General features: G+C 38.4%; 1 protein-coding gene across 1 annotated transcript; it reads left to right on the top strand.

Moving 5' to 3' along the window:
- Window positions 1-10,061: 10,061 nt before the first annotated feature.
- On the top strand, window positions 10,062-10,951 carry LOC135638541 (protein RGF1 INDUCIBLE TRANSCRIPTION FACTOR 1-like). Its single transcript, XM_065151690.1, has 2 exons — window positions 10,062-10,408; window positions 10,494-10,951. The coding sequence occupies exons 1-2, from the start codon at window positions 10,145-10,147 to the stop codon at window positions 10,878-10,880; spliced, it is 651 nt and encodes a 216-aa protein (XP_065007762.1). The 5' UTR covers window positions 10,062-10,144; the 3' UTR covers window positions 10,881-10,951.
- The last annotated feature ends 3,498 nt before the right edge of the window (window positions 10,952-14,449 follow it).

Below are 14,449 nucleotides of genomic sequence, written 5' to 3' on the forward strand. Positions count from 1 at the left end.
AGTTCATCAAAGATAGTGTATGTGATGCTTGCCAATTAGGTAAGCAAATTAGGGGTAGCTTCAAAGCTAAGAATCAAATAAGCACCTCTAGACCCTTACAATTGATCCATATGGACTTGTTCGGACCAATCTCTACATCGAGTCTAGGAGGTAGTAAATATGCCTTTGTCATTATTGATGACTATAGCAGATATACATGGACCTACTTCTTAAAACAAAAAAATGAATGCTTTAGATATTTCACCAAGTTTTGTAAACTTGTTCAAAATGAGAAGGAATCTATGATTTCGTCAATTAGAAGTGATCATGGTGGAGAATTTCAAAACCATGACTTCCAAGAATTCTGTGAACTCAACGGATACAACCATAATTTCTCTACTCCAAGAAATCCTCAACAAAATGGGGTAGTAGAAAGAAAAAATCGAAATTTACAAGAAATGGCAAGAACCATGTTGAATGAACATAGCCTACCCAAATATTTTTGGGCCGAAGCTGTAAACACTGCATGCTATATTTTAAATAGAGTCCTAGTAAGACCCTTACTCACCAAAACTCCTTATGAATTGTGGAATAACAAAAAACCCAATGTCTCATATTTTAAAGTCTTTGGGTGTAAGTGTTTTATCTTGAATGAAAAGGATAACTTAGGAAAATTCGATGCTAAATCTGATGAAGGAATCTTTCTTGGTTATTCTTCGATTTCAAAAGCTTTTCGCATCTTCAATAAAAGAACCTTAATTATTGAAGAATCCATCCATGTTGTTTTCAATGAAATCTCAGAAATTAAGAAAAATGATCTTGATGATGATGTTAATTTTGATTCCTTGAATTTAAACGAAACCCCGTCTCCAACTAGCAACTTGGATGCATCCACTTCCGAAACATCCTTACCCAAGGATTGGAAGTATATAGATGCTCATCCTAAGGAGCTAATCCTAGGAGACACATCAAAGGGGGTTCAAACACGATCTTCTTTTAAAAACTTTTGTGCCAACGTCGCTTTTCTTTCCCAAATTGAACCCAAATGTGTTGATGAAGCCATGAAAGATGATTCATGGATTATCGCAATGCAAGATGAATTAAATCAATTTGAGAGAAATGAGGTATGGACGCTTGTTCCTAGGCCAAATGACCATTTAGTAATTGGTACTAAATGGGTCTTTAGAAACAAGCAAGATGAAAATGGTATCGTGGTTAGAAACAAGGCTAGATTAGTGGCCAAAGGTTTCAACCAAGAAGAAGGTATCGATTACGAAGAAACCTTCGCACCTGTGGCTCGATTGGAAGCCATAAGGATGCTCCTTGCCTACGCTAGTTGCAATAATTTTAAGTTATTTCAAATGGATGTTAAAAGCGCTTTTCTAAATGGTTTCATTTCCGAAGAAGTTTATGTTGAACAACCTCCTGGATTTGAAAATAATGGCTACCCTAATCATGTGTTTAGATTAACTAAAGCTCTCTATAGTTTAAAACAAGCCCCAAGGGCTTGGTATGAGAGACTTAGCTCTTTTCTCATTGGAAATAATTTCATAAAAGGCAAGGTTGATACTACATTGTTTATCAAGAATTTTGAAAATAATTTTCTCATTGTTCAGATTTATGTTGATGATATTATCTTTGGTTCTACAAATGAATCTCTTTGTGAATCCTTTGCGAAAACTATGAGTCATGAATTCGAAATGAGTCTAATGGGAGAGTTAACATTCTTCTTAGGCCTACAAATCAAACAACTAAGCAATGGCATCTTTATTAGTCAAACCAAATATGCTGTGAGTTTGCTAAAGAAGTTCAAAATGAATAATTCAAAAGCCATTGACACTCCTATGAGCACCTCCACTAAGTTAGAAATTGATGAGAATGGAGAAAGCTTCGATCAAAAAACCTATAGGGGTATGATAGGAAGTTTACTTTACCTCACTGCCACCAGACCAGACATCATGTTCAGTGTAGGACTTTGTGCTAGATTTCAATCAGACCCTAAGATATCTCATCTCAAAGCAGTCAAAAGAATACTCAGATATCTTAATGGAACTACCAATCTAGGATTATGGTACCCAAAATCAGAAAATTTTGAATTAACAGCTTATGCTGATGCGGACTTCGCTGGCTGTAGACTAGACAGAAAAAGCACATCAGGATCATGTCAATTTTTAGGACATGCCCTTGTATCCTGGTCATCTAAGAAACAAAACTCGGTTGCCCTATCAACAACCGAAGCTGAATACATTGTAGCAAGTGCATGCTGTGCACAAGTTGTATGGATGAAAAACACTTTAGAAGATTACAAAGTGAATCTTAAAGATATTCCCATTAAATGTGATAACACGAGTGCAATATGCTTAACTAAAAATCCTATACAACACTCAAGAACAAAACACATTGATATTAGACATCACTTTATACGAGATCATGTCACTAATCATGATGTAACCATAGAGTTTATTGATACCAAACATCAACTAGCTGATATCTTTACAAAACCACTATGTGAAGAACAATTTGATTACATAAGAAGAGAATTAGGAATGTTGATATGTCCGAACAGATAAATTTGTTAAAATTTTTTCGGACTATGTTGTATGATCAAATCACTTGATTTCCATGATTATCTGCAACAAAATCTTGTCCGAATGCATCTTATTTATGAAACAGATTTTCTCGTACATCTTCATGAAAATTGAGTTTCTGAAATAGATTTGATGAAGTGATTCATGTGTATGTATTCCATCTTGCAAAATCTTTACAATGGATTATAACACAAAGGGGAAGAAGTATTTAAAGCAATCTATGTAAAATTCCTCTATAAGCTTGCTATTATTTTCTGGTATCATAGTTACTATGCTTTTTGCTGATAACAAAGGGGGAGAAACATATGAATTGATAAATACTATGTCATAGCTGAACTGCCATGATGAGAAATATATGAATTGATGCTATGATTGAGATGCAAACTTGTATTATACCATGTGATGCAATGCTATAATTGATAAACACTTGAAGTGTTTGCATTATAATATCAAAAGCTTACATCGCAATTTTTCATGTTGGTATTTGATATTAGCAAACTTGCATGATGATAAAACTTGACATTATGATTTTCATGCAATGCGTTGAACCAATATCACACACACTTGATTGTAGTACTTCTCCTTTTTGTTGATGACAAAGGGGGAGAAGTATGTTGATGACATGACATGTGATGCATAAGTTTATGCATAAGTTCATATTGACGTGTTGCAAGTATTCATGATGAATATTGCAATGACTTGAATTCAGTTTGAATTCAAGGTTCTATCAATTTGGCATATTGATAGGGGGAGTTTATTTACGTGTTGCAAGTATTCATGATGAATATTGCAATGACTTGAATTCAGTTTGAATTCAAGGTTCTATCAATATGGCATATTGATAGGGGGAGTTTGTTTAAACTCCGGGAGTTAAGTTTAACTCCGTCATCAAGTGGTTGTCATCATCAAAAAGGGGGAGATTGTTGAATCTCGTATTTTGATGATGAAACTACTTGATATATGTTTATGATTTAATCTGCGTTTTGAGTGACGCAGGATGCTTCGATCAGGATGAGACAATTAAAGCAGGAACATCATGTTGTGCCGGAGGAACATGTCAGAAGATTGGACGTCGGGCCGGTGGAACGGTCGACGTATCGACAGAAGGCTTCGGGTCGTGGACTCGGGCATCGGGCCAAGAAGAGCGGGTATTGTGCCAAGGATATCGGAGTTGCGGAGTCGACTGGCCGATTAGGCAATAGGCTGCCGAAGAGGACGATGCGCCGAAGAATCGGACGAAGCGTCGAGAGACCAATGACATGCCGGACAACTTGGTTAATTGCTTAGAACTAATTGTCTCGATCGAAGTTTTTGTTTTGTTGTGCAGGATTAACTACGATGAAAGTTAGACAAGCAGCAGGTGTTGCGCCGGAGTCAAGATCATGATCACGTTGGGAGTTCTAGAGTTCGACGGAAGTTCGGACGGTCGTCGGAGGTTCAGCGAGAACAGATCCGAGAAGTCCAGAAGCTTGCCAAGCGAAGCTCGTCGGAACTCGCTAAGTGGATCGTCGCAAAGTCCAGGAGTTTGCCGGAAGTCCGCAGAAGCATCACCGAGGGTTCATCGGATGATCGACGGAAGTTCGCCGGAAACTCGCCGGAAGAAGCGATTGACGTACCGAAGCAGAGCTGCAGAATTTGTCTTAGATTTAATCGTAGTTAGCACGGTGATTAAGTTAGTAATGGGAGGTGATCCCATTAGCTTAATCCTGGGGCAATTGGGCCCCTGATGAACTCAAGTTGGGTCGAATGGTTCAACCCATTCGAACCCAAGTAGCTGTGGGAGGTGCAACCGCCCAGGCAGGGAGGTGCAACCGCCCAGGCTAAGTCTCCCAGCGAGACTGGGCGGTGCAACCGCTCCAGCCAGGAGGTGCAACCACCCACGGCTCAGTCTCCAAGTGAGACTGGGCGGTGCAACCTCCTCTGTCAAGAGGTAGCACCGCCAGAGCTCAAGTTCCGAGCTCTGCCGAGAGGTGCAACCACCGAGCTCGGTCTTCGAGCTCTGGCAGGGTGATGCAACCTCCTTGGACAGGTGATGCATCGCCTGAGCTCGGTCTTCGAGCTCTGGCAGGAAGGTGCAACCACCCCTGACAGAGAGGTGCACCCGCCTGAGCTCAGTCTTCGAGCTCTGCCAGGCGGTGCAACCTCTCCAGTCAAGAGGTGCAACCGCCTGATCCCGGAATTCCGGGATTTGATGGTTTTGAGCTCGAATTTTGAACTGGGTTGGGGCCTATAAATACCCCACCCATTCAGCACTGAAAAGATACAGACCTACACCGAAATCTTGATCTTTTCTGTGATTCTAAGAGCTCAAAAGTGTTGTAAAGCCTTTAAGTCTCCTCCTTCTGTTCTTCAAGTTTTCAGTTGTAAAGTGAGGAGAGAAAGGTCTGTAAAGGTTGTCTCCTGAGCCTGTCAAAAGGAGAGAAATTGTAAAAGGGCAGTTTGGCCTTCGCCTATTGAAGGAAGGCCCCTAGTTGACGTCGGCAACCTCGTCGGTGGAGGAAGCCAAAAGTGGAGTAGGTCAAGGCTGACCGAACCACTCTAAATCTCTGGTTTGCGTTTATTTTCGAGCACTTTATCATTACTGCAAACCTCCTTCATTACTACTGCTCTCTGCGCTTTCACGAACAAGTTCTAAGTGCTGTTCTTCCGAATCTGCATTCAAACGTAATTTCGTATTTTCATACATTACAGTCTACATTTACCTTTGATTCTGCAGAACTGTTTTCCGTGCCTTTACGAACGAGCTTCTTTGCAGTTTACACTTACATTTTGATCCTATTGATAACTGCAAACTGTCCTCTACAATTTTACGAACGAGTTTTAACATTTAGACGTAAAACTGCATTCAGACGTAAATTGGCTTTCCTCGCTCAATCATCAGTTCTCAGTTCACGTTTACGTCTTGATTTCAACTGCATACTGCCTTCTGCGAATATACAAACGAGTTTCAAAGTTTAGACGTAAATCTGCGTCTAGACGTAAAACTGCGTTTAAACGTAAATCTGCGTTTAAAGGTAAATCTGAGTTTAAGACGTAAATCTGAGTTTAGACATAAATCTGAGTTTAGACGTAAATCTACGTTTAGACGTAAAACTGCGTTTAGACGTAAATCTGCGTTTAGACGTAAATCTGCGTTTAGACGTAAAACTGCGTTTAGACGTAAATCTGAGTTTAGACGTAAACTGCGCTTAGACGCAAAACTGCGCTTAGACGCAATCTGCGCTTAGACGCAAACTGCACTTAGATACAAACTGAGAATTTGCTTTTGCATCGTAATAGTTTTGAACGAACGCAGCTTTTGGTTTTTAATCGCTGTAAGATTTCCGCTGCACTAATTCACCCCCCCCCTCTTAGTGCTCTTGATCCTAACAGCTACTGCCCTCTGCGCCTTTACGAACAAGTTTCTAAGCTCTGATCTTTCATAATATGCATTCAAACGTAAATCTTGTTTTCGTACGATCTTCACACTGCAGTTTACGCTTACATTCGGATTCCATTTATAACTGCAAATTGCTTTCTACGTAAAACGCTTTTCAAGGTTTAAAACTGCTTTTAGACGCAAAACTACATTTAGACGTAAAACTGCGTTTAGACGTAAAACTACGTTTAGACGCAAAACTGCGTTTAGACGTAAAACTGCGTTTAGACATAAAACTGCGTTTGAACGTAAAACTGCGCTTAGACGCAAACTGCGCTTAGACGCAAACTGTGTTTAGACGCAAACTGTGTTTAGACGCAAACTGCGCTTAGACGCAAACTGCGCTTAGACGCAAACTGCACTGTGATTCTGCTTTGATATCGAAATCGTTTTTTATCGGATGAATGCAGCTTTCGTTTTTAAATTATTGTAAGATTTCCGCTGCACTAATTCACCCCCCCCCCCCCCTCTTAGTGCTCTCGATCCTAACACATATATGTATGTATATATATGTATGTATATATATATACACATATATACACATATATATACGTATTTATATATACATGTATATAAATACATATATATGGTATATATATATATATACATACATATATATATATACATATATATATACATACATATATATATACATACATATATATATAAATACATATATATATATGATTTGATTAGGAATAGATCATAGGATTGAGATTATTTTCACCCTTTTTAATCCCAAACTTGATCTATTTCTAGTTTAAATTTTATTTGATGAATTTATGATATGATAATTATCTATAGTCAATCATGGTTTAACAATTATATCATAACCAACTCGGAAACAATTATTTTCCACCGATGCATGACACATTAGCATGACGTATAAATGAAATATTCTCTATTTAAAGCACTTAACTTTTTAAACCAATGATAATTACATAATAAATTACTATAATTAATAACTTCGACCTCGCAAAACAAATATTAGAATCCTTCTAGATCCTTTTTTTTTTTCCTATACAAACAAATAATAACATCGAGTATTGGATGGATTTTATCGAACATGTTCCTAGTATAAGTTTTGTAGAAAATAATTAAAGATTGGACAATCGAACCTTTCTTGGATGGTTCCTTCAAAAAAGTTGTCTCATAGGCTCCCAAGCGCACATATTTTTTGGTTGGCAATCATCACCGATTGGATTTCTAGCTCAACATTCTAGATCTCATCACTTCACCCTAAAACAGAAATTTTCTTGATTCCAAGCATATTACGATTCGAAAGAAGGGGCTAGGCATAGTCAAGTTTATCATCTCAAATTGATGACCAAAATTAATATTAATAGATTGACATCGAAGAAAACATCATTGGAAAATTAAAATCAAAGTTTCCATCAAATGCATATTGGGAAGGAGACTCTCTTTCGACCTTTAGCATAATAACTAACCTTGAAATAAAAGGAGTCCCATTCTCCTCATAGATGGGGGGGCATGTGGATCAACACAAACTTTATACTATAATCGTTCAACCCATTAGCCCAAATTGTCTGACCCACACTCATTAGGCAATAAATTTTCAACTCACTCTTTGATCAGTCCAAAAATGCTTGACTCACTCTTGATGGGCAAAAATATTCAATCTACTCTTATTAGATAAAAAAATATTTGATCCACTCCCTAGTCAAACCAAAAATTCTCAATATACTCTTGTCCAACAAAACCATCTGATCTACTCTCATTAGAGAAGAAAATTTTCAACCCAGCCCTTCACGTAAAATTGCCTAACCCACTATGGTTGTGCACATAGCACAACCCATAAGTTAAATTAGTTTAACACCTTAATCAATAAGCCATAATCGAGTAAATAATCTTCCTGTGCAGGATGTATTCACCCAGGATAAAAACATTAAAGTGCTAGATGCACCATGACTAGGAAAAGCATTACTATGTGCATGATATGTTCGTCTAGTATAAAAGTACTTGATACATCCTAATCAAACGAAATATTTCTACGAACTCATGTGTCTATCTAATATACAAGTATCAAAGAATCTATTACATGCTAACCAAATAAAGAATCTTCAAGCACATGTGTCCATCGAAGGCAAGCACTCGAAAAGTTCAATGCAATCTAACTTAGAAAACCATCTCCTCACAATCAATATATCCGTTCGAAACATAAATAATTAATGCATTTGATGTGCACTAACTGGACAAAGCATCTTTAAATACATAATGCGTTTGCCCATAAGATAAGTATCAATGGGCTTAATGCATTCTAGCCAAACAAACATTTTCATGTGTGTGATGCATCCAGCTAGAAAATAATCATCAAAGCGTTCGATATGCCTTAATCGAATAAAGTATCTCTATATTCGATGTATCCATCTTGGACGAATGCACCTGCAACACTCTTAACCGTTCTTGATAAAGATAATAACAATCAAGTTCATCATACCGATATTATGATTTGATATTGGATAAACCCCTAGCGCCAAGTATAATAGATGGGCAAATGATATGATAATTATTTATAGTCAATCGACAATTGAGCTCAATTAAGTTAGAATCGATAAAATACTAACTAAGCATATCACATCAATATAATATTCGAAGAGAATCAATCCCCATTAAAGAAGTTAATCTTTCGTATATGAAGATAGTGAAAAAAAGAAAAGAAAAAAAGTAATTATGTTACATAATGGTAGTTAAATTCTTTGCTAATTTTGCCAATCTAATAAAAAAATAAAAACAAAGGAAACAACTAAATCAAGATTGTATGGAAGAGACGTTTGGGTCATGCTTTCGAGGAAATATAAGCCACCAACTTTAAATCGATTAGGATTTTGTGTGTCACTTGCTAAGTAGTTCCATTAGTACTCATCATTTTTGGTCATATCTTGACCCACATTTGCCGTATCTCCTCTTTGTAATCATGGATCTCATTAGTGAACTCTTCCCTTGCATTACTCATGAATAATTTAATTTGGCAAATTATAGTATTACATTTACTGAGAGTGGTCAATTTAGTTCTTTCAAATGGTCTATCATCCAACAATAGCCCATTTATAAATCAACTTTGTCAGAGAATATGTAACTAATGGATGATTAATCGTGACATCGCTTCTATAAGCAAAAAAAAAAAAAGTCGTGATATTTTTGTATTCCGCCCATGCTTATGATTGTTTCGTGTCAATATTTTATATTAATAATCATGAATTTATCTTAGCATTTACTTTTACGCATGGAGTTAAGATCAAGTAGAGAATAGTCATGCTGAAAAAAAAAATTGATAAGATTTAATTTGAGAACAATAACCTCCCATTGAAGCTTAGAAACGACACCCTATATGATATAGATACGTTCCATTATGCTTGCAAATATCGGTGATCAGTCTTGATCTAATTTGAAGGACAGTTGAGTTTATAAATAATGGGCAAATAGATAATCAATCTTGAATGGTGTTATAATGATGGTCTATTTCTTTGCACGATCAAAATAATTAATGTTGACAGCAACATGAAATTATCATAAAATGAAAAGGAGAATCAAAATATATTGGTTAGGAGAATTAAAAATATTATAAGGAAATCCACCTTATAATATTTGACTGCTTTGGCCAATTCAAAATTCGACTGTGTGACGGGCTTCGGAAGTTCTCTTCAGATAACGCCAAAACTGTAATTTCCTGCAACTGTTGGAAGGACCGAAGCGTAGCGTCGTACTGTGTTCGTGTCAGTGACCACTGCGGCCTTCCTCTTTATTCTCTCTGTTTCTGCTGCTCGTTTGCGTTGGATCACCAGATATGGCGGGAAAGGAGTGCATGCCAACCCGGGGCGGCCGGTGCTCACCCTGTCTCAGCCGAGGCAGGAAACGGGATCCCCAGGCGGCTGCCACGTGGGCCTGGTTCGCTGTCTCCGCCGTGATCCATTCCCCCTCCTCCCATCCCGCGTCCCTCATCATTTCCTTCCATCTTCGTATCCCCCAACACTGCCTCGATTCCAACCCATTTTAATCTCTCCCTCCTCCTCCTCCTCCCCAAACTCCATCTGCACATGGAAATGGTATTGCCCTCGACTTCTCTCTTAGTACTGTTGATTGATGTCACTGATCTAAGCATATCTCCTAATTGTGCAAGGGTTGCAAGGAGAGGAAGACGATGACGAAGAAGAAGACGACGTCGGAGAGGGCGGCATGGCTGTCACAGCTACTGGGTAGCGAGTTCTTCGGGGCGTGCGAGGAGCACAAGGAGATGAGGAAGTGCGAGATCAACACGTACTGCGTCGACTGCCAGGGCAGCCTGTGTCCCCACTGCCTCGGGCCGCACCGCGCCCACCGTCTCCTCCAGATCCGGCGCTACGTCTACCAGGACGTCGTCCGCATCCTCGACATGCAAAGGCTCCTCGACTGCTCCAAAGTCCAGGTTTCATTCCTCCTCCCCGGGTCGGTACTCGTGATTTCTATTTCGATTACGTCGCCTTGATTACTGACTGCCATGAATCGGGCAGCCATACACTGTGAACAGTGCGAAGGTGGTGCTGCTGAACCCCCGGAAGCAATCCAAGCCATCGAAACCCAACCTCGGAGTCCCAGTTTGTGAGGTCTGTCGTCGGTCTATCGCCGACCCAAATCGCTACTGCTCCATTGCGTGCAAGACGAGTGGTTCTTGGCAATCGGAAGACGCTCTCGTCGCCGTCGCCGTCGCCGTCGCCGACGCCGAGTCCAGCGAATCAGAGTCCTTCCTGCCGCATCTGACGTCCGACGTTGGCTCTTCTTCTTCTTCCTCGCACCCCGGATCGCTCGGCGCCGGCAAGGATTGGAATCCCGACTCACCTCCTCGAAGCCGAAGGACGCGTCCGAGGAAAGGAATCCCCCGAAGGGCGCCACTTTTCTGAATGCAACCCAAGTAACCTAACATACAACTATGAATCTGATCCTAATTTTGTGGATATCTTTCCGTTTTTGATCGTGTTGTTTCTTTGTATAGTTATCGGAATTGGATCGGACATTAATAGGGATCAGAAAAAAAGTATTTATGGTGCCGTTAAGTGAATCGAAACAATCGAGGATTTGGATTCTAATATATATATTTTTATCTTAACATTTATACGGTTTGGGGTTTACATCGACTAACTATGTTTTGCATCTCCGAAACATCTTTTTCTAATTTTTTGGTTTCCATACCTACCTACGCTTGTTGTTGCTTAGGATGGATGTCAGCTATCGTGTGAAGTGAGAAACATATGTGTTTGATGGTAAGTAACTTTTTTATCTTCTTTAAGGTTGGAGCAGTTTGATTAGTGAATATAATAACCAATTGGAGATTTGATGTCTGATTTTTCATTCCGGTTTGCGTTTTATAGATATATGACAATTCACTTTGGAAATGTATCATAATGCGGCAGTATATTTTGTCCATAGAAAATAATTAATCTGATGCGATTAAAATATTGTTCTATAAAATTCTCATGAAACCAAAATGAACAGAAGGAAGAAGAAGTACCCTGATATCGATCGATCATAGTGCCCCGACTCTTGAAGTCCACATGCGCCATAAGCGCCCATGCACCTTCGGCTAGTTATTTTTTCCTACGAAACATGGATTGCGACCCGTCTTCATATGATACATTAAAATGATGGGTGTTTTGAAGTCAAAATCGATTCAACTTCTTTACTGAAATCAAATCTAAAAAGATAATTTAAAACATTGTTTTGCGGTACTATAGTGGTTAAGCGATTACTGATATGCCGTCATCCCTACCTACCATATGACATGTGATTCGATACCGAGGGGGTCTTCTCACATGCCAAGTCTCTCGAGGATCGTCCAAGCTTAAATCGATTTCTGTGTACATCTATGATTAATTTAATGCTAGCAATAGAAACAACATAAAGAGAGTTGGGTTTTGAATTTGTAGAAATAAAATAAGTATTTTTTGAGAGATATTTATCAAAAAAAGAAATGAATTTATCTTTCCATTAGAGTAATGAATTGTTATGTTCCCTTAGCCTAGCCTTCTTTTAGCAAGTAGAGTTTTTTTTATCTTGAAGAAAGAGATCTTTATAAGTAAGCAACATGGCTGTTCAAATAAAGCAAACAATATATCCACATGATCAAAAGGATTTAAATATTTTATTAAATTATCCTTAAATGTCACATAGCTTTGACCCCTCATATGGGCCACATTAATGCTAACTAATCAATCTAAAAAATTAAGCTCCATCTACTGCTGATGCCATATCCTCGTCACTCACTCCCTTCTGTCTCAGTTGGCTCATGTTTCTTGGATACTACCGACGTGAACGGACATCCACAGGCCCCACACTCATGTGAAAGACTCTGGTTGATTACATGCATCATCAGCATGGAATCAGACGACTGGCGATGGAGTGGATGTCTAAAGCGGCAGCCAGCACTATTAAATGTGAGCATGCATGTATGTGATTAATTATAAAGCCAAGTATATGTAATTCAGAGAGTTGCTACTGTTATGTTTGACCAAATGCAAAGACAAAAGGCATATCTTTAGTTGTTAAGTGTAGGTCATCTGACCTAATCCCTTCTTCGAGATGTATGTATCACGTAGAAGGTGATGAAAAATATAGAAGATAAGAATAATTATTAAAGAAGTTTTATTTAAAATTTTTTATTGATTTTTCTCAATAAAATGGTGTTCCTATCAAGGATACCAATCTTGAATTGATGTAAAACAAATAGTTTACAAGCCAGAGGCTTCTTGAGTAGGGCAAGAGCAGATCGCTGTTTTTGCTATTGTTGCAGCTGCGATGACGATGGCTATAGTAGAGGAGAAAGTTGCAGCAATGGAATAAGCTGCAGTAGAGGAGGAAGTTGCAACGATGTTGCAGCGATACTGTAGTAGAGGAGAAAGCTACAGCAAAGATGCAGTAAAGGAGAAAGCTACAATAGAGGTATAACAGAGAAGGAAGCTACAACATAGGAGGAAACTGCAACGATGCCACAATAGAGAAGAAGGCTACAGTAGAGGAGGAAAAGTGGGGTAGTGCTAGTGAGCGCAGCACTAGAGATGCCATAGCGGAAGGGAATGGACGTTAGCGTAGAGTGGCAATGGAGAAGACAGTCACCGAAGAGGAAAGATTTATCGCACCGACGGCTTAACGCCGGAAAAGCAGTAGTAAAAGGCATTTTCTTTTGCCGTCGGAGATGGAGAAGCAACAGTGATGAGTCGGTAGCGAGAAGAGAGCTTGAATATATTAACATGTCCATTTCCTCAACATAATAGAGGATTTCCCTCAATAGAGTAGAGAGATTTCCTCATATAATTGAGGAAATCTTATTTGCGAAGGTGGGCCCCTTGATTACTACATCTAGTTAGTCATCTCTTCATGGTCTTAGCCATAGTAAATTCCTCCAAAGTCGTATCCAAGGGAAGTATTTGATGAGTCAGTAAAGAAGTTAAAAGAACAAATCTACTTCTCCTAAACACTTTCATAGATTTTTTGTATTTTTTTTGTTTTAATCATTCTTATTTATATTTCATATCGATTGCATGTTAAGATATTAGATAGATGGGCCTAAGCAAGTGTTGCATCATCCCATGACTAACTAGGCGAGCCCTCATGGTCAATTAGACCCCCCCCCATATGTCGAATCTTAATTTATCGCATATGGTTTGTCTGTTGAACATCATGTTTAAAAAAAAGTTGGAATTAAGTATTATCCTATATATTGTTGGCCAGGAAATGCGCAAATATGACCTTGGATTTTTCAGCTATATTTGTTCATATTGCTTTTCCAGATAAAAAGTGAAATTTGCTTGGTGCAACATCATCAATACATGTCTTGGTCTAATTGCTACCACAGCTCTTTATCAGCCATCATCAGTGACATTTATTTAATGGGCTGGTGACATGCATCAAGTTTTATACTTTCAATACTAAAATCCAATGGCTAGATAAAAATAATGTACTCCACAAGAAACAGAGGAGGTTGCCAGCAAATTACTTTGCTAAGAGAGTCAAATGCATTTAGATTGGGATTCTTGGTTGCCACTTCAAGCAGGCCATCTCATCTTTCACTCATTTGCTAATCCCAGTGTTCACAACATTTAGGTTTGTGCTCTCAAAAGGAGAAAATTGATAGGGATGCACAATAAGGTTTACAGCCAAGATTATGAAACGTGGAAATAAGCATATAATAATTGCTCATGTGTTATTACTTGTTCTTCCTTTTTCTTGACTAAATATGGTGTCTACTGAAAGCAAGGAAAATAATAGAGAGGAAAATGAGAAAAAAAAAAAAGAAGCTCTTCTTGAAAAGAGGAAGAAAATAATATCATGGATCATTAGGCCAAATATTCTACTCTACCACTCAATTGAATGAAACAAAAAAGTACAATAATTATGACATTGAAGTGTTTTTTAGATTTTCTCAAGTCATTGATATGATAATGTGTACATCTTTTAGATGCAATCCAAATCATAA

This window comes from Musa acuminata, chromosome BXJ3-5 (assembly GCF_036884655.1).
Source record: "Musa acuminata AAA Group cultivar baxijiao chromosome BXJ3-5, Cavendish_Baxijiao_AAA, whole genome shotgun sequence".
In the NCBI taxonomy this organism is placed as follows: Eukaryota; Viridiplantae; Streptophyta; class Magnoliopsida; order Zingiberales; family Musaceae; genus Musa; species Musa acuminata.

Coding starts and splice junctions, on each gene's coding strand:
- LOC135638541 (XM_065151690.1), top strand. CDS start 10,145: ATGACGAAGAAGAAGACGACGTCGGAGAGGGCGGCATGGCTGTCACAG. Junction 10,409..10,493: donor TCGACTGCTCCAAAGTCCAG/GTTTCATTCCTC, acceptor TGAATCGGGCAG/CCATACACTGTGAACAGTGC.